Source organism: Engraulis encrasicolus, chromosome 21, assembly GCF_034702125.1.
Source record: "Engraulis encrasicolus isolate BLACKSEA-1 chromosome 21, IST_EnEncr_1.0, whole genome shotgun sequence".
Classification (NCBI taxonomy): Eukaryota; Metazoa; Chordata; class Actinopteri; order Clupeiformes; family Engraulidae; genus Engraulis; species Engraulis encrasicolus.
In genome coordinates, this window is record NC_085877.1 from 21,014,209 (window position 1) to 21,034,457 (window position 20,249).

General features: G+C 47.7%; 1 protein-coding gene across 3 annotated transcripts in view; it reads left to right on the forward strand.

Annotated features, from left to right (window-relative positions):
* The window catches only part of rtn3 (reticulon 3), a 50,072-nt gene that overhangs the window by 14,809 nt on the left and 15,014 nt on the right, over positions 1 to 20,249 (forward strand). For 2 of the 3 annotated variants that reach the window (XM_063186348.1, XM_063186349.1), the window contains 2 exons: positions 18,222 to 18,232; positions 18,646 to 18,842. In XM_063186348.1, coding sequence (XP_063042418.1) covers positions 18,222 to 18,232; positions 18,646 to 18,842 — 208 coding nt within the window. Of the gene's footprint in view, positions 1 to 1,804; positions 4,517 to 18,221; positions 18,233 to 18,645; positions 18,843 to 20,249 lie in introns of all 3 variants that reach the window. The other variant, XM_063186350.1, reaches the window with a different exon arrangement.

A 20,249-nucleotide genomic window follows, 5' to 3' on the forward strand; every position in this document is an offset into this window, starting at 1 on the left:
TAGTCATTCCGCAGTGGTTGGTTGTAATGATTATAATTATTGTTATTATGCTGCGGGTTTTCTCCATGTTGATGAATGCAGAATTGGCATATGAGATGTCAAAGGATGTTCGTTTTTGTCTGATGGTGTTCTACCGCAGCTAGCTATAGCAGTAGTCGGCTCCAGTGTTTGTTTCCGGGAGTGTTAATACGATCCGGCACATGTTAAACGGTGCTTCGGGGGGTGGGAAATTGCGCAGTCCAGCTCCAACAACTTCGGCCGAGCAAAGAGGAGAGGAAAGAAGACAAAGTGCCACGTTTAGGGCACATGGCCACTCATGAAAGGTCAGTGGCCATAGAGTCAGGCCGTAGAGTCCCCCTGTCCCACGTGACCCTTTGCCCTCTTCACAGAGATGTCCTCGGGCATGTGTGCCGTTGTCACCAAAGCCCCCATTGTGTCACTTGCAGTTCAAGCTGTAATAATGACTTCCGTGCATTCTTTGTGTTTTAACTACATGCATTGCAAGCAAGGCAGTTTAGTTTTCAAATCTCCCAGTGCATGAAGTCATTTTTTGTTGTTGTTGTTTTTCTTATCATTATGTAATAATGGGATGGACTATTGTGGTCACTGTTTTGCGCTGTAGGAATTAAGAGGAAATAAGAGCACATGCCTCTCATTCCTTGAGCAGGTTAGGCATGATGACCGGAAATGCAGTAGCCTCCGCTTCCTATTATGATTGCATTAGACCCACCACGTACCCCGCCCCTATTTGGAAGACTAGGTTAAACAGACAGACAGACACAGACACAGACACACACAGCAACCATTTTTACCAGTGGAACGCTGTAATAGTAATCGCTGAAAAGACATTACTACCATAGTACTACACCACTAGTGACATTATCCAGGCCCTTTAGTAATACATTACGCCTTGGTCAGTGCCATTCTGGTAACAGCCAATTCATAACAGGGGCCGTGTCTTAACAAGTGCGGTATATCCGGCTACAGGATTTTGTCGTCAGATATTGATCTGGGGTGCATGTCTCGAAGCCATAGTTGCTAACTATGTTATCTACTTTGTTGTTTGCCATGCAATTTCCCATTGGCAACGACCCAAGTTGCTAACTGGCTAGCAACTATGCTTTCGAGAAACACACCCCTGCTCAGAGTCTCTCATTGTTTTTTGTCTGTTTTCAGCGGCAACCTCCATCATCGCTACCATGTAAATGGATTTTTGTATGTTGTCTTATTGACCCCATCAATGGCAACAACTTATATGAGTGTGAACGAACAAGTGATCGAACGCAGCATGCAGTTATGAGTATGACGCATAACACATGACTCCATATATTGGGATGCAATGCAATGCAATGCATGACTGCTTGAGCTGCAAAGAATAAGATGCCGCTGTTTTCTGGGAATGCGCATAATAACATAAAGATATAATATGATGGCCGATTGCTAAGGTCTGGGGTCCTCCAGCGTAAAACTATTCAGATATGTAGTACTTTTTAATTTGCTGTAAATTATTTTCATCAAGAGTTCGGATTGAAATAACCCATTGTCAATATGTAGCTCAGAAGGAGAAAAAAAAAACAAAAGCACAAAAGGTCGGGACCCCTCGCTTTAGCACATCCGCATGGGTTTAGAGTCTGAAGTGTGCCTTGACTTTTGTGTACACCCTCCCCCCTCCCCTTCCCTTCCCTTCCCTTCCCTTCCCTTCCCTTCCCTTCCCTTCCCTTCCAACCTCTTCCCCCTTTTTAACCCTCCTCCACCACCCTCCGTTCTGCTGCTCGCATCTGCTGCATGGCGGGATGCGATGCAGACAAAAGGGTGGTGGTGGGCTCGGACAAACCCGCAGCAGAAGGCGTGGCGGCCACCTCGCTCCGCTTTCAGCCAGGCTCCTTTACCCCCATGAACTACAGTCACGACTCCTCCTCCTCCTCCTACTCCTCGTACAAAGGAGGCGCCCCGGAGAAGAGGGCCACAGCGGCGGGGGCGGGGGGAGAGTCCTGCTCCTCCCCCTCCCCGTCCGACAACTCCTCCTCCCTGACGTCCCCCCAGGAGGACTCGCCGATCAAGATGTCCCCCGTGTCCGAGCGGATCAAAGCTCTGGAGGCGCTCGCCGGCAAGAAGAACGAGCCACAGACCAGCGTCAGCAGCAGCGCCAGTAGGGGTGACGGCGGTGTCGCCGGCAAGAAGAATGAGCCGCAGACCAGCAGCAGCAGTAGGGGTGACAGCGGTGGCGGAGGGTTCCCCCACTTCAGGGAACGCCACTACGAGAAGCCGGCCGTCTCCATAGTCGATGTCCCAGCTCCCGTTCCCCCTCCACCGGCAGCTTTCCAGAAGAAGGTCGTCCCCCCCATGCCGGAAAAGGAATCCCCGGAGTCGCCCTTCGAGGTTTTGGGGGACACTGTGCCAGCCGGAACCGACTTTGAGGACACCGCAGACTGGATGCGCGCTCACCTACCACCGGCGCCAAACTTCGGCACTGATGATGTGGACGTGGACGTCAGAAAAATTGGAGCTGTTACGGCGCCTGCGCCTGCGCCTACACCTACACCTGCACCGTCATTAAAGGGCAGAAAGGAGGAACCCATTTTGGCACCAGCTGTACCTGCGGAGTTTGCCGGCGTCCCAGATGCTTTCATGGACACTCCCATTGAGCCTCCTAACCTCAAAAATGTTTTCAATCCAGAGAAGCAGGAGAACCTTGAGGAAGAGGCAGAGTTTGACCTCAACTTCCTCCCCACGGCGTACATGTGGGAGAAGCAGGATGATAATGCAGCCGATGCAGGCGGTGCCTCTGGTCAGCCCCCAGCGAAGGAGTCTGACATCGGGACTGCTCCTTCACCAACCACGGCCCCACCTCCGGCAGGGTTCGGGTCCCCATCCCCTCCCTTCTCTCCCCCGTCCTCTCCACCCGCCTCTCCCCCAAGGGCTAAAGTTCCAAAAAACGTGAGTCTGAAGACTGGCGATTCCCATGAGACCCATGAGATGGACAGCTCCGGCGACTCTGACGACACGGTAATCGAGGACGCCTGTGCCGCGTCCAAAGCAAACAGCGCCCCTGCTGCTGTTGCCGTGGAGAAGGAGAAGGAGCCGGTGCCAACCAAGCCCCCTCTGCAGGTCCCCATCATCAACGTCATTGAGACGGAGGAGCAGGTGGTGAGCGAGGAAGAGTACGGGGTGGAAGAGATGGACGAGGAGGAGCTCGAGAGGCACAGGGCCATGCGAGACCCACCGAGAAATCAGGAGCCGGTGGTGTCTGAGTCGGAGGTGAAGAAAGATGGGCCTACTACAGACACGGCCGATGCTGTTGCGGAAGACGACAACAAATCGGCTGAGCAATCACCTCAGGTTTTCATGACTGAGTCTTCTGACTCTCATTCCACGCAGCAACCTAGCTACCAGGATGGAGGATCTGGGTACGGCACAGTGCAGCCACCCTTAAGAAGCCTCTTCAGGGCCGAGTCAGAAGACATCGTCATGGATTACAGAGATTACACATCATTTGACCAAGACGACGGAATGGATGCCTTTTCGAATATCAACAATCCCACTCAGGAGCGCTCTCAGAAAGAAAGGCCAAAGTACGAGGCGATCTCAGAGGATGACTACATGCCTGATGACTTTTCAAAACCGACTGTACCTCCAAATGCTAACTCGCCCATCAGTCAGTCCTCCCGAGATCGCTTCTCAGGCGACTCTGTGCCAAGCGCGGATGAGGCCTCCAATGACCGACAGCTCAACTTTGCCACTGTACCTGAGGCATCACCTTCAGATTACGCCTCTGACACTTGCATCGAAACAATGGTCTCCCAGAACATCTACAACGTGGGAATTGATAACAGCAAGACCACTGAGGACTCTCGTAACGTTCCTCTAATGGCCGACGACAACTATGCCGTAGATGAGCCGTCCATGCAGGAGTTTGCCCAGGATGACTTTTCTTACTACAATGAACAGCCCGACTCATTCCCTGACATGACCCATGAGGATCTTGGGTCCAACCAGGATGCCAAGGGCGTGTCTAGTGGAGTGTCCGCTGGAAATGCGAAGGGCTTGGAGAAATCTGAACCACCGGTGCCCACAGACAGCTTTGTGGAGTTCATGAGGGAATGCATACAGGCCCGACAGGACGAGGACCCGGACCCGCTCCGACAGATCCGTACGACACCAACTGTCGAAAGCTCGCCGGCCGCGGTTAGGGCACTGGAACAGGAGAGCAACACCATCCGCGCCCTGAAGGAGCTCGGGAGCAGTCAAGAGGAGGAGGAAGATGACCTCACCAAGAAGAAGACCATGTCTTCTAAACCCAAGACCTCAAAACAGGAGAAGAACTACCACACTCAGCCACAAACCGAAGCCACCTCAAATCCCACACCCAGCAGCGGTGGCGTCGTCGATTCCTCGGCCGGTGGGGGCTCGTCAGAGAGCTCGCTGTGCAGAGAGGTAGAGGCGATCGACATCTTGGTGGCCGAGGCTTTCTACCTGGCCGAGCATGTCTTGACGGCTATACTAACCCACCTGTCAGGTAACACCCCTCCCCTCCTATGGGCTTCCTCAGCCTGCTAACCTACCACGCAAAGGAAAGCCCTGCCTGCAGTGCACCTTTCCCTGCCCTTTTCCCCTCTCCCAAAACCCTTTTCCCCTCCAGTTGGGCTGCGTTTCCAGTTTGCACTTAACCTTAGCACTTAACACCAATTGCAAAAGCACGTGTTTGAGCTTAACAGTAATGTTTGCCACTTCAGTGAGGGTACCCTTTTCTTGAACAGCATCTGCTATATGTTGTGCTTTATTTCATGGTTTAGAGTAGCGTAACTGTATTTTATTTATCCAGAGGGAGATTATGGATTATTTTTGAATGATTTTACCATTTCAGGAGCTTAATTCCATTCAGTTTTGAGGCACTGTCCTACTGTCAGGCTGATATAAACAGGCATTGCTCTAAACATAGGTGGCTAAGTTGAGCCTGAAATGATATGCGCCTCCTTCTTTGATTTATAGCTCTGATCCTTCTGATCCTTTTTACCGTCCCCTACTACTACTGGTAGCGTCAGAGGCTTCTAGAAGCCTGTATATTTATTTTATTCATTAGAAAAGAGGAAGTTTACTATTAGGTGCCAGGCTACGAATTGAGAAAATTTGGAATACGTAAAATTCGGATCGACAGAGTGATGGATTGCACTCTGTCCACAACAAAAGAGCCAGGCTTATTGACGCAAGAGTCAGAGCCCCACTTTGGTAGAAGGTCTTAGCGGTGGGTTGAAGTACAGAGTCTGTTAGCGTGGTTCTACCGTCACATGTACTATTTAATTCGTACAGACGTTCTGGTACTGGAGTTCTGGGAGGGGTTTGGTCTTGTTACATTGTGTAACGCGGGTAGGGGGTTGCATCTTTCGGACGTCAATGGAGTTCTCCCCTCCCACCAGTAATTGGTATTCAATGGCGTAAACAAATGTTAGCTTTTGGATGAAATAGGATGCATTTTTCGAATTTTAACAGAGTTCACCCCCTACATCCCTCCACTAAACGGTTCTCAGCTCGACAGCTCCATATACCCTCTGTAGGATTGAATTGAGTATGAGGGGTCGGTAAAACCAGGCTACTGGTCTTATATCATGGACTTAAATGTCTCTTTCTCAACAGGGGCTCTACAGCCCCCCAGGAGGCATTGGGGAGCCCTAGTGGGACGTTGAGAAGGTTACAGATGAGAGGGGGGGCGATGCTTAGTTGCTATCAGGGGGCATTAGTCCCTTTTATTTTTTTAATACTAAGGGGGGTATTTGCAGGCTTATGATGAGGTTAAAGGGGTGTTGGGAGGTTTATGATGAGCTCCAAGGGGCGTTTATTAAAAAAAAAAGTTTGAGAACCACTGCCTTAAATGTTTGCAGATGTTCAGAGATGTAGTTTCGGAGCGGGGGAGGGGGGCGTGTAGGGAGTCTTAACATGGTATAAGGATGTCTGCTTGTGCAAGCCTCAGAAATCAGGTGGTGGCACTCTCCATGCCCATGCTCAGTGTAAGATTTCTGCTACGATGCAGATGCTATGGCAGTTACTTTACTTTATAGGCATGCTATATACAGTATGACTGTGCCAGGCTGGAAGGGGCTCTTAGTTGTAAGCACCTACAGTAGGTTGTTTATACTTCAATACCAGTGGGTAGTTTTTCATTTATTTTGCGTCTTGCCGACAAAGGATTTTGTTTGATATACCCCAACCTATGACCCGGCGATGTATGAATGAAAAGAAAAGAAAAAGAAAGAAGAAAAAACTGAGTGCTATCTATTCCATACTTGCCTATAACCCAACTATAAAAATGCGTTTTCCCTAGTCACATTAGAACATTTACGTCAATTCTCAAATTACTAAATGCCCCAGTGTTTTTAATTTATTTTTTTAAAGGGGGTTTTAGCTTCATGAAATGTATCACTCTTGGTCACATATGCAAGCGTTGCCTGAAGTAAGTCCAACAGCCATCATGTTTTGAGGAGTTTACTCTTGTCAGCAGGAAGAATTTATACCTCCAAGCCAACATATTTGAATGGAATGGGAGCAGTTAGCAGCCAGCTGGTCCTGTAACTTGGAACTAGAAGTAATATCACCATTCAAAGAGAACGTCTGGAAGACTGGCATAAAAGTGAAACTGGGTTATTTAACTCAAGGGAAGCGGTGAAATAATGAGCGCATATCCAGAAATGGTGGAGTATCGCTTTAACAATGTTCATTGTAAGAAGTGTTACACAAAACACGACTCACACAGTCTTCACTGGTCGCTGCTGGTCCTCATTTATCAGCTACATACTTAACACAAACCAGTGTGGTGAGTGACTGAAAGAGAGACTGTCCTGTCCACACACTCACACTCACACACACACACACACCCATCTGCCACCCCGTGATGTAGCAGTTTGAACCAGGCCCCGGTCAGTGTTGCCAGATGTGTCTGATCAAATCCGGCCCAAAAGGTTCTCAAAAACCGCCAAAATGTGTTAAATAAATTCTGCCCAATTTCAACAAATTGCATTGGCTTCTATGGGCACACAACTGCTGGAAAAAAAAACTAATGGCCTATTTTTTCCTGTTTTTACCCGCAGACGGCCATCCCAAGCAGCCCAATTGGGCGGGTAACGGCCCAATCTGGCAACACTGTCCCCTGGTCTGCACCTCTTCCTGTGCCGTGCTCTCCCAGAGCAAACACGAAACCCAAGCCCATGTTAACGCGGGGCGGGAGTGCAGTGCAGTGCAGTGGAGTGGTATGCAGACAGTACAAGCCTTGTGTCTGACGCATGGGGCGAAAAAACGTGTGCATACACAGCATGCTTCTCGCTCTCGCTCTCTCTCGCCCTCTCTCTCTCTCTCGCCCTCTCTCTCTCTCTCTCTCTCTCTCTCTCCCCCGTTCGCTCACTGTGAGCTGTGCACTGTGCCGTGCTGTGCCGTGCCACACTCGCCTCTGAATTTAAAGGTTGTTCCCCCGGTAACCAGAAACTAGGGGAAAGTGTAGGCTTGAGGTTGGGCGGTGAATGACAATAATGTTTAACTGGCTGACTGTGCCATCTCAGGAATGTCTTCCCCAGACTAAGCCCTAATCAGTGCCTTTGCACTGCTTTAAAACACATTGTACATTCAGTGGAACGTAAAACTGCAATCTATTATTTTTCTTTTAAGGGCTTTTTGTGGCTTTTTATTGACTGGATAGTCTGGAGTATGACCGGGAGAGAGAGAGGTGGGGCGGGGTTGGGACATGACCTAGGCTGGACTTGAACCCGGGTCCACATGTGCATGCGCGCGCGCGTGCGTGCGTGCATGCATGTGTGTGTGTTGGCACCACTGACTTGTATACTATAGTTATAGTATACAAGTCAGTGGTTGGCACACTACGCCACAGCAACCTCAACTCCAAACTCATATGTTCATTACTTGTTCTCTTCTGGATCACGTTTTCCCCACCAACCAAATTGCTAGCTTTCTTATGAAAGCACATGGTTAATTTTTCGTGTTATCCTTGGGAGTGTTTTTTGAACAAATCTGGCTCGGCTGTGAGCCAGTATGCTGCTCAAGTGAGATCAAAGACAGGCGCAGCCAACTGCCCTAGTGGGAGGCGGGATTAAAAGAATGTTCCCACTATAGGGTGTGGCACATGCCAACCCTTTTTTTATCAGAGATCATCACAATCTTTTGTTTTTCTGTTTTTCATTTCATGATCGTTTACAGTATATTTTCGCTGGATATCCTTTGGAGTACGACACTTTTTGTTGTTGTTGTTGCCGTGATCCAGCACTGAACGTGATTCTCTCTAAAGCGCTTGACCCTCGAAACTCAAGTTGGCTTAATACATTGGGGACAAGTGGCATGAATTTGGCTCCTTTAAGTGAGAGGGGCTCAAGGATGTCATTTCGCCTCTGATGAATAATTGGGTAATTTAGTGGTGTGTGTGCGTGTGCGTGTGCGCGTGCGTGCGCGTGCGTGCGGTGCGTGCGTGCGGTGCGCATATGTTTGTGTATCTGTCTGTCTTGGCGTGTCTTAATCTTGTTTACTGGACTTGGATCAAGGAACAGAGAGAAATGTCATGCACACACTGCTGAAATTAATTATTTCCAAATGCGTATTTTTACCAGTGTAATAGTCCCAGCCCTTTCGAACTGGGTTTGGGTTTTTGCCTTTGGCAAACACTTCCGGCAAGTCAGTTTACAGGGAAGTCAAACTCTCACACACTCACGTTTCCCCTCCCATGCTTTCACTTTCTTCCTCTTTCATGTACTGTATATACACACGGACAACAGATCGAAGTGCACCTCACTGTATCCCTACCTGCTGTGCGCATGCACAACTGCAGATGTATTACATCTGGAAATGACATGGCGACTTAAACAGAGGCACACACACATATGCCTACAAATTACATGCAATCCCTACACACACACACACACACACACACACACACACACACACACACACACACACACACTCTCTCTCACACACACTCAAACTCACGCGCATGCACACGCACACGCACACGCGCTCTCTCTCTCTCTCTCTCTCTCTCTCTCTGGCAGGGCCCTGTAGCTTTAAGAGGCGTGCGGGTGCGATGGCATTGCTGAAAGGAGGCCACTGCGGCTCAGTTACCACAGGGACACACTGCTGGATTTGGGGCTGGTACATGAGAGAGAGGGAGGGAGGGAGGGAGGGAGGGAGGGAGGGAGGGAGAGGGAGAGATGAAGAGAGAGAGCAAGAGAGATGAAACGGGATAGAGGGTGGGAAACAGAGAGGTGGAGGGAGGGAGGGAGGGAAGAGGGAGAGGTGGAGAGAGCTAGATGGAGAGAGAGAGGGCGAGGGAGAAGGGAGACATGGATAGAGCTAGATGGAGGGAGGGAGAGAAGAGGGTGGTGGAGAGAGCCAGAGAGATAGAAGAAGAGCAAGTTATGGAGGGAGCGAAGAAAAGGGTGAAGTGGGTAGACCTAGATGGAGGGAGGGAGGGAGAGAGAGAGAAGAAAAGGGAGAAGTGGGTAGAGCTAGATAGAGGGAGGGAGGGAGAGCTAGATGCATGGAGAGGGAGCTCGGTAGAGAGAAGAAGATGTGGACGAAGAGGTGGAGGTATGGGTGAGTGAGGATGGGGAGAGAGAGATGGAGGGACTGAGAGAAAGAGAGCTAGATAAGATGGATGGAGGGAAGAGAGATGGAAGGAGAGTAGGTGATGGGAAGCGCAAGGAAGAGAGGGGGTGACGTGGATGCAGACTTTGTGATAGAGCAATGAAGGGAAGAGGGGTGGAGAGAGAGACCGGGAGAGACAGAACTAGATAAATGGAGGAGAGGAAGAAGAAGGCAGAGTAATTGATTGAGCAAGGGAGAGGTGGAGTGAGGGAGAGAACCAGGGAGTTAGATCGAGGATGGAAGAAGCAGGGAGAGGAATAGAGCTAGTGTCCCTCCACCTCTCTCTTCAGAGAGAGAGAGCTGAGGGAGAGCGAGTGTCCCTCCACCTCTCTCTTCCCTCCCTGTGAGAGAAGGAGAGGGGGAGGGCTAGATAGAGGGAATAGAGAGAGAGAGAGAGAGAGAGAGTGCAGAGGATAAGAAAGGAAAGGAAAGGAAAGGCAAGGCAAGGCAAGGCAGGGCACGGTAGCAGGGTGTAATGAAGGAGGGCCGTCAGGCGAGGCTGCCTCCCTCTGGGCACCAGCAAGGCATGCTGGGAGGGGACTCAGACCCCTGCAGTGTTGGGTGAGGAAGCTCCATGCACTGGCTCACGCTCTATGTGCCCCCCTCCCCTCTCCACGTTTCTCTCCCTTTTACTCTGATGCTCTCTCTCTCTCTCTCTCTCTCTCTCTCTCTCTCTCTCTCTCTCTCTCTCTCTCTCACTACCTCTCACTACCTCTCTCCACCACCAGGGTACCCGCCACCCCTCATCTGAATTGAGCCGCTGCAAAACAATGGAGTGCTTTCTGAGTGCGCTCACAAATCAGCACTCGCCTCGCAACACAACACAATGGCTACGCAGTTATGTCACGCCAATTCCTTTTGTAAACAAATATTTTCCCCCTCAGTCTCTCCCCTCTGTGCCCCCCTCCTCCCAGTTCATATGGTTGTGTTGTTTTCTCTTTGCCCCAGCCTGTTTTTTCAGGAAATAAACCCACTTTGATAGCTTCTTGGCCAGAACATATCACAAAGAAAAATGAAAGTGAGATAACAGACACTGAAATGGGATTAATTGATAATCGTGAACCATCACAGAGAAATACATGAATGTTCACATGTGAAAAATATGCCCCATGCTGCTGAAAACTGTGAAACAGGCCCCACAGGCGTATCTATAGTGTCAACATGTTAATTTCTTGAAATGTGTTCGTTGTATTGTAATTTTGTGCCAGTGGTACTTGTAGGGATACTGTATGTGTACTGTAATGTTTTGATGGTCAAAGTTTGGATCTGACATTCCAGAGAGAATGTTTGGAGACCATAGGTTAAAGGCATTACTAACGTGTTGTATATCAAACTTTGATGAAAAGGGAAAGGGGGTGCACATGAGAGCTGGATGAAAGTCAGAGAAAAGCCAAAAATAAAGAAAGCCACAGGAATTATGCAGAGAGCAAAACACCCCAAAAGATGAAAGTGTGGACGCCATCTTTATTGTATATCAAGCTAATCAAAGGCAAATCATATGCAGAACTGCCAAAAGGCTTTCTCAAACAGGGCCACATTCTAAAAAGAAATGTTTTCCAGAATAATGTTTTCATAGCTTGTATACCTATACAGACTGTACTTGTTTTAAGGCATGATGTTGTCAACATACCATTGGAGGGGCACCTAGACTAGTTCTCCTCTCTCAGGGATGATGTAAAGGGTGAATGGGTTATGTAACAACATTTTTTTATGCGAACAGGCAGACCTTCATACTGAAGTGTTTCTCAACAGGGGTGGTGCAGCCCCCCAGCGGGGCGTTGAGGGGCCCTAGGGGGGAATTGAGAAGGATACAGTTGAGAGGGGGCGGAGCTTAGTTGTCATTAGGGGCATTAGTCCATTAAAAAAAGTAACCGAAGGGGGTGTTGGCAGGCTTATGGTTAGGTCAAGGGGGCGTTGGAAGGTTTAGGATGTGGTCCAGGGGCGTTTGCTCCAAAAAGGTTGAGAACCACTGTCATACAGTAGCAGGGGCCTACCCTCCCCCTCCCCCAGGCCCCCTTAAAGACAACACACACCTTCTGCTAGGAAACATATGTGCACAGATTATCAAACCACTCTTTACCCACCCCCTTAACATACACACACACACACACACCAAAACAAACAGTCTTCCAGCCTCTTTAATCTGTAATCTGATTTATAGTTAATCAATCGGAAGCTTCTGGAATCTACACGCCATGGTGGTTGCAATGCCACCAGACCAGATTTTCCATTTGATCTTATCGACACTAGCACTTGAATAAGAGATATTCTAGACAGAGATACGTCATTTTGATTCTTTTCCGGTATTCACTTTATGTCGGCTGAACGCCCCTTTAGGAGACCTTCGGTTAGGAGACCTTCGGAGTCCTGCGGTTGAGATTATATGAAGTCCCCTTAGCGCCGTAGATGGCGGTAGCGCACGTATTGTGCAAACACCTCAAAAAGAGAAGAAAGAGAAGAAGCCCAACTTGAGCACACGCTTTTGCATTGAGTGGACGTGTTTTGATTCCTCTTGATTTAAAATTCCATTCTCTTTGACTAAAGCCGTTTGAACAAGGGCCCAAGAGCCCTAGAGACATGCTAGTGCTCTTGTCTGAAACGCTGAACCTCTTCACCCTTGATCGGTTCCCTGCCTCCACTACCCTGCCCTACCCTGCCCTGTTCACTTTGCACAAGACCAGGGGCAGAGCTATAGGGAGGTAGCGAACAAGGCATTTGCCCCTCGGCCCCGGGTGGTGAGGTGAGGTGGGGCATTATTATGACCTTAGCGGTCATTAAATGGGGCCACCAGCAGTGCTTTTGCTCTGGGGCCCTGTGTGCAGTTGTTCCGCCACTGCACAAGAACAAACTGATCCAAATCGATTCGACTTTCATGACGATTGTCATGCTTGCTGGTCTCCTAACGAGCGTGCTAACGAGAGGAAGAGAGGAAGCTATCGAGTGAGGGAGAGAGGGAGGGAGCTAACGAGCGGACAGACTTGCACGAGGCAGGCCAGCGCTCCGCACAGTGGCGTAAACGTTGACGTCATCCTTGTTTTGACGGTTGCTTGGCTCGTGGTGGGTGGGGTTTTGTGTGTGCGTGTGTGAGAGAGAGGGGGGTTGGGGGGGAGGGGGGTGATGGAGCACGTGGAGGGATGCTCTCACAGCACACAGAGATGTGTGTATGTACACACACAACCCTCACACTCACAACACACACACATCCACCTCCTACACACACACACACACACACACACACACACACACACACACACACACACACACACACACACACACACACACACACACACACACACACACACACACACACACACACACACACACCACATCTCGGGTCAGTGCTGGTGCAGTTCTGAGGAAGGGGGAGGGGGGCTGACGGGGTTGTGTGTGGGTGTGTCTGTGTGTGTTGGTATATGCCGTGCTTGTGATAGGGTGACTCATACTGGGGTTGAGTAATCCACATGGGGGAGGGGGGGGGGGGGGGGGGGGGGGGGTCTGGAAAGAAAACTGTGTATATGTGGGGCAGGCAGGGGGTGGGGGGTGCAGAATGCTAAGCAGGCACCTCCCGCCCTGGTAGCACTAACCCCTCAAGCTGTCCTGCAGAAGAGGCTATGCCAGCTGTTGGTCTGTTTACACATTAGCATGTATAAGGTCTATTGGTGTGTGTGTGTGTGTGTGTGTATGTAGCATGCAGAAGTGCGTGTGTGTTTTGTATGTGTGTGTCATGTGTGCACACGTGTGTGCATAATCATGCTTCTGTGATTTCAGGCAAAGTGTGTTTTGGAGAGCTCTACATCCGTGTGTGTGTGTGTGTGCGTGTGCGTGTGTGTGCGTGTGTGCGTGTGTGTGTGTGAGCACATGCCGTGTTTGGTCATTTCTCTTCCTCCAGGGTTTTTTTTTAATATCTATCCTGCTCTTACTATAAACATACAGCATTGCACTCGCGGCAAAAAAGAATAATTTAAGAACTGCCAGGGTACTACATAACATCTCACCAAGAACGCTCTGTGACCCATGTGAGAGACTCCACTCGTGTAGAGCAGTGCAGGCTCTTTAGTACATGCACATGCTGCCATGCTCTTAAAGTGCTGAGCGGAGAGCGCACACACACACACACACACACACACACACACACTCCCTGGTCACGGCACCCCTCTCTCCCCTCAGGGCCCGACCTTGTGCTGAAAGGATGGGACGTCTCATTCTGGGACTTTCTCTCTCTTTCTCCCTCTTTCTCGCACTCCTCTCTCGCTCTCTCTGGTTCCTCCTTTCTTTCTCGCTATAGATCTTTCTGTCCCTTTCTCGTTACTGCTCTATTGCTTGCTAGGCACTCTCTGTGGTCTGTGTCTTCCATGTCTCACTTTCTCTTTCTTCTCTTTCTCTCTCTCTCTCTCTCTCTCTCTGTCCTCTCTCTCTCATTCCTCCTCTATTGATTGCTCTCTGTGGTCTGTGTTCTCAATCTCTCACTTTTCTTCCTCCCTCCTCTCTCTCCCCCTCTCTCTCTCTCTCTCTCTCTCTCTCTCTCTCTCTCTCTCTCTCTCTCTCTCTCTCTCTCTCTCTCTCTCTCTCTCTCTCTCTCTCTCTCTCTCTCTCTCTCTCTCTCCCTCTCTTTTCAAAGGCTCCCCTCATGCGGTAGAAGAAGCTATTGAGTAGCGGGCCTGCTCTCTCTGTTCTCTGCTCTCTCTGCTCTTGGTTGGGGTGTTGCATAACAGCCATAGTCAGCGCAGCAGCAGCAGTAGCAGTAGCAGCACACTATACAAGACTATAATTTCTGCATGTGTGACCACAGACACATGAACACACACACACACACACACACACACACACACACACACACACACACACACACACACACACACACACACACACACACACACACACACACACACACACACACACACACACACACACAGAAACATGGAAATGCTCCCTCTCCACACATGCACACACACATTCTTAAACATGTAAATACTGTACTGCTACACATTCACGCATACCCCTTCCACATGCACTAATGCATACACCTATATTCACTTACATATGCTCTCATGCATCTCATGTACACTCACGTACCACTGCTTCATTGCATGTGCGTATACGCACGCACGCACGCACGCACTTACACATTCGGTTATAGATGCACACACCATACACACACACACACACACGTATGCATGCATACTCACTCACAGACCCGCACACACACCATACACACACACACACCTATGCATGCATACTCACTCGCTTGCTCTTACACAACCTTACACACTCACATATTCACTGACACACAACCCCCACACATGCTTACATGTACACACATTACTCAGTTCTACACACACACACACGGAGAGAGAGGGAACCCATAAAAGTCTTGTGGAGACTAAAATAGCTGTAGGGCTTCCTAGGTCCATCTACAGCATGCAGCAGCCATGTACGGGCAAGTGGAGCAGTTTTCACTGAACCCTCTTTATTTTGGATAGCAAGGGATTTTGTCTTCCCTCTCTCTCTCTCTCTCTCTCTCTCTCTCTCTCTCTCTCTCTCTCTCTCTCTCTCTCTCTCTCTCTCTCTCTCTCTCTCTCTCTCTCTCTCTCTCTCTCTCTCCTCCTCTTCTCTTTCCTATCATGTCTTCTGTCTTCTTTTCTTGTGCTACGGTCCACCACACACAGACAGATGCGCCTGCGTGCACACACACACACACACACACACACACACACACACACACACACACACACACACACACACACACACACACACACACACACACACACACAGAGGCCACTCAGCCTCATTAGAGCTAGCTATTTTTAAACCAGTTTGAAGTCCTTCAACATATTAGTAATAGACTATGGGTCTAGTAATAGACTATGACTTTCACCAATGGGACATGGAGAGCTTTTGTAAGTCCACAAATCATGTATGGAGAGACTTGTACCTTTTGGTGCCAGGTGTGCTACTCTGTGGCTAATTGCCAAGCCAATTGAAGCTCCTAATGTGGAAAATGCCTCTTTGTAGCGTCATCTGTTACCGGGCATGCTGGGAGTTGTAGTTTAGATATCTTTGCAAGCAGTGGTTTTGGTCACAAAGAGCATTAATCTTGAGATTAAAAAAGAACTACTGCCGTCAAAATGGAACTCGATAATGATGTAATATTTTTGATACCACAAACGGTAACACGGTGTAAACTGTCACACTGCTGGTGTACTTGCGAAATCCCAAGGGTTTGGGCACAATATAGTGTAATGTAATACAATATAATGTCATATCACGCAATGTGTCGACTCGAGATGCCAAGAAGTTGAATTTAGTGTACTGTAGTGTATCTTACAATGTAATCTTATTTCCCTCTAAATGTAATATATTGTAATCTGTCTCTAATGGTCAAGGAGCTGGTTTACTGGCGCGACCATAAGAAGTTGGCCTTTATGTACTGCCGTGTAGAGTACCGTATATTCTCACAGTGTAATCTTTCCATCTCTAAATGTAATATAATCAGTCTCCCTAATTGTCATGGGGCTGGTGGTTTACCTTGCACGACCCTGAGAAGTCTGACTCAGTGTAGTGTACTCTGAAAGTGTAAAGTAATCTGTACTATAATCTCAATGCAATATAAATATAATCTATCTCTGTCCAATAGTGAAGGAGCCCAAGAAGTGGAGTGTAGTATAGTGTACATTTACAGACAGATTACAATAAGATTACACTATACTACACTCGACTTCTTGGGCTCCTTCACTGTGGGACAGTGACAGATTACGTTTAGATTACATTACATGTACAGACAGAGAGATTACAATAAGATTAATTTAATCTAAACGTAATCTGTCACTGTCCCATAGTGAAGGAGCTGGTGTACTGGCGTGACCCCATGAAGTTGGGAGTAGTGTAGTGTAGTGTGGTGTAATCTTATTGCAATGTACAAACCCCAACTCCGATGAAGTTGGGACGTTTGGTAAACAGTGAATAAAATCAAAATGCTATCATTTTCAAAACATTCAATCTATTCATTAGATGGAGAATAGTGAAAAGACAACATATTAAGTGTTAAAATCGAGAAAAAATATTGTTTTGGGGGACATATGTACTCATTTCTAATTTGATAAATCCAACACGTCTCAAAAGAGTTGGGACGGGGATCAGTGAAATTTAGTAAACATCCAAATAAGATAAAACAACAAAGAAGAACATTTCAAAATGAATTGTACTGACGGACAATATAGGTGTCCAGGTACAAGATCATCACAGAGAGGCTGAGTCACTCAGAATTAAAGATGCAAAGGGAATAATTACCATAGATATTACATTCATTTTTGAATTCCCTTTGATTTACCACGATTGAGTGTATAGAAGACATATTTTTGTTAATAAAATCATTGTATATTCATGACATCATGAAATATATATTGGCTGTAGTCTCACTCTAGCACTCCAGGAATTAGAGCTATTGAAAATTGACCATATTAAGAATGCTTAATGCATGAAAATGATACAGGGGTGTAACATTCTCCTAAGCACCTGAGCTCACTTGAAATAGACCCAGAAGACATGGGAAACTGTCCTTTGCTTACAGAAGTCGGCAGACGTTGTAGAAGTCCATTCTTTTTGACAATAATAGAGCATTACACATCCTGTGCTACAGTGAAAATGGACCATCCAACTTGTGTTAGTGCTAGCTTCAAAAGTCAGCCTCCATGATGGCATGCGGGTGCAGTAGTGCATTGGTTAAGATGTTCTCACTCATCTGTAGAGTTAAATACAGTGCTGAATGGTATAAATGGGTTTTAAACAGCATGAAAAGCCACTCATGCATTATATTTTGAAGGGAGATCTTCGATTACTGCCACATAGTAAGGTCAAATTGCATTCTCTACTATGTTTTAACAGTTTGGCTCCATCATAAGGACCAGCAGGTGATAAAATGGTGGGTTTTTGGTCAAGACCTGTCACACTGTAAGCACTACAGAAAGGAAAACATTGCAAAACATGACAAGGAATACACCCACCATTTAAGCTGGTGAAATCATGTCCAAGATAGGAATTAACACTGTTTTTTTTATATAAAATCATCTCATCGGTTAATGTATTTAACTGTTAAGTGTTGTCTTTTGTTTTGTTTTTAGTCTTCCTCGACATTTGCTGTCATTTATTGTCCCCGTCCCAACTCTTTTGAGACGTGTTGGATTTATCAAATTAGAAATGAGTACATATGTCCCCCAAAACAATATTTTTTCTCAGTTTTAACACTTAATATGTTGTCTTTTCACTATTCTCCATCTAATGAATAGATTGAATGTTTTGAAAATGATAGCATTTTGATTTTATTCACTGTTTACCAAACGTCCCAACTTCATCGGAGTTGGGGTTTGTAGTTACATTTACAATTTTTAATCTGTAAATGTAATGTAGTATAATCTGTCTCTGTCCAAAAGTGTAGGAGCCGGTGTGCTGGCCTGACCCCAAGAAGTTGAGTAGTGTAGTGTAGTGTAATCTTATTGTAATCTTTCTTTCGGTAAACATAATGTTAAATCAGGTGTAGTGTAGTGTTGTGTAATCTGCATTATCTAATACCATGTTATCTCTCTGTCCAATAGTGAAGGACCTGGTGTACTGGCATGACGCCAAGAAGTCGGGCGTGGTGTAGTGCAGTGTACTGTAGTGTACTGATGTCTATAATGTAATCTACACTGTCATCTAAATCTAATCTAAGTGTAGTGTTGTGTAATCTGCATTATCTAATACCATGTTATCTCTCTGTCCAATAGTGAAGGTGTACTGGCGTGATCCCAAGAAGTCGGGCGTAGTGTAGTGCAGTGTACTGTTGTCTATAATGTAATCTGTAATGTAATCTAAATCTAATCTAAATCTAATCTAATCTCTGTCCAATAGTGAAGGACCTGGTATACTGGCGTGATCCCAAGAAGTCGGGCGTGGTGTAGTGTAGTGCAGTGTATTGTTGTCTATAATGTAATCTGTAATGTAATCGAAATCTAATCTAATCTCTGTCCAATAGTGAAGGTGTACTGGCGCGACCCCAAGAAGTCGGGCGTGGTGTTCGGGGTGTCCATGCTGCTGCTGCTGTCCCTGGCGGCGTTCAGCGTCATCAGCGTGGTCTCCTACCTCCTCCTGGCCCTGCTCTGCGTCACCATCAGCTTCCGCATCTACAAGTCCGTGGTGCAGGCCGTGCAGAAGTCCGGCGACGGACACCCGTTCAAGTAAGACGGGACGGATGGAGAAATAACACACACGCACATGCACACGCACACGCACGCACGTACACACACGCACGTACACACACATGCACACACCTGCACACACATGCACGCACACACACATACACGCGCACAGACACACGCACGCATGTGCACACACACGCGCACACACACACACAGAGCCAATGAGGGACACCCATTCAAGTAAGAGTGGCTGGATAGAGAATACACACACACACGGACACGCACACACATAGCCAGGACACCCATTCGAGTAAGGATGACTGATAAACACACACACACACACACACACACACACCCACACCCAATGAGGGACATCCATTCAAGTAAGATACGACGGATAGAACACACACACACACACACACACACACACACACACACACACACACACACACACACACACACACAGACAGACACACAGACACACGTATACATCCAACGAGGGACACCCATTCAAGTAAGAGATGACCGATAGACCGCACACACTCACACACTCACACACTCACACAGGCACCGCTTCAAACAGAAATAGACACCTAGGCAGTATCCTACTGCTTAACCCCCCACTCCATAGTATATGGTACATACAGTAAGCTTCCGCATCCACAGGACAAGCCAGCTGTGCAGGCTGTAAGAAATTCTAATTAGGGACAGACACGCACACAGACACACACACACACACACAGACATATACACACACACAGACACACACACGCCATGAAATGCATCCAATGTATCAAATTGAAAACAACTGTTCATTTTGTGTGACATGAGAAAATGGTCAAGGTCACAGTCATGTTGTCAGGCTTCCTGCAGTGCCAGCATCCTTAAATGTAGTGCCCATTTCAGTATGCACACAATATACTGTACATTTAATAAGGAATAAGGCTGCTGCTATGTGCACTGGTAATCCTATGAAACATGGATGTCAACAAACCTCCATCTCTCTGTCTGTCTGTGCCAGAGACAGAAATCAATATCCCGGTCTGCGTGAGCACTATTCAGCCCCTGTGTAAATGTCATGTCATCATCCCAGAAGGGAGCGGGCACCAACTGGGGAAGGTGACCTCGTTCTCCACCAGAGCTCTGGCTTTTGGGCACGTTTACATGGTCATCTTCCACACACCGCGCTCTTCCGTCTTGTTGGTGCGTGTCTGAAGTAATCAAGTAGTTAGGAAAGGTGACACTGAGGAAGGCTGTTGCAGCCGAAACGTCTGGCTGTCCCTGCAATGTTTGAACAAAAAGAAAAGAAGAAGAAAGAAGAAAAAACTGAGTGCGATCCATTTCCTAACCACAGTAGTACACCGTGTGTGTACAGTAGTACACCGATCAAGTAGCCGAGGTCGTTGAGGTTTCGCCATGACCTTTATTCGCTCAGGACAGGATGTG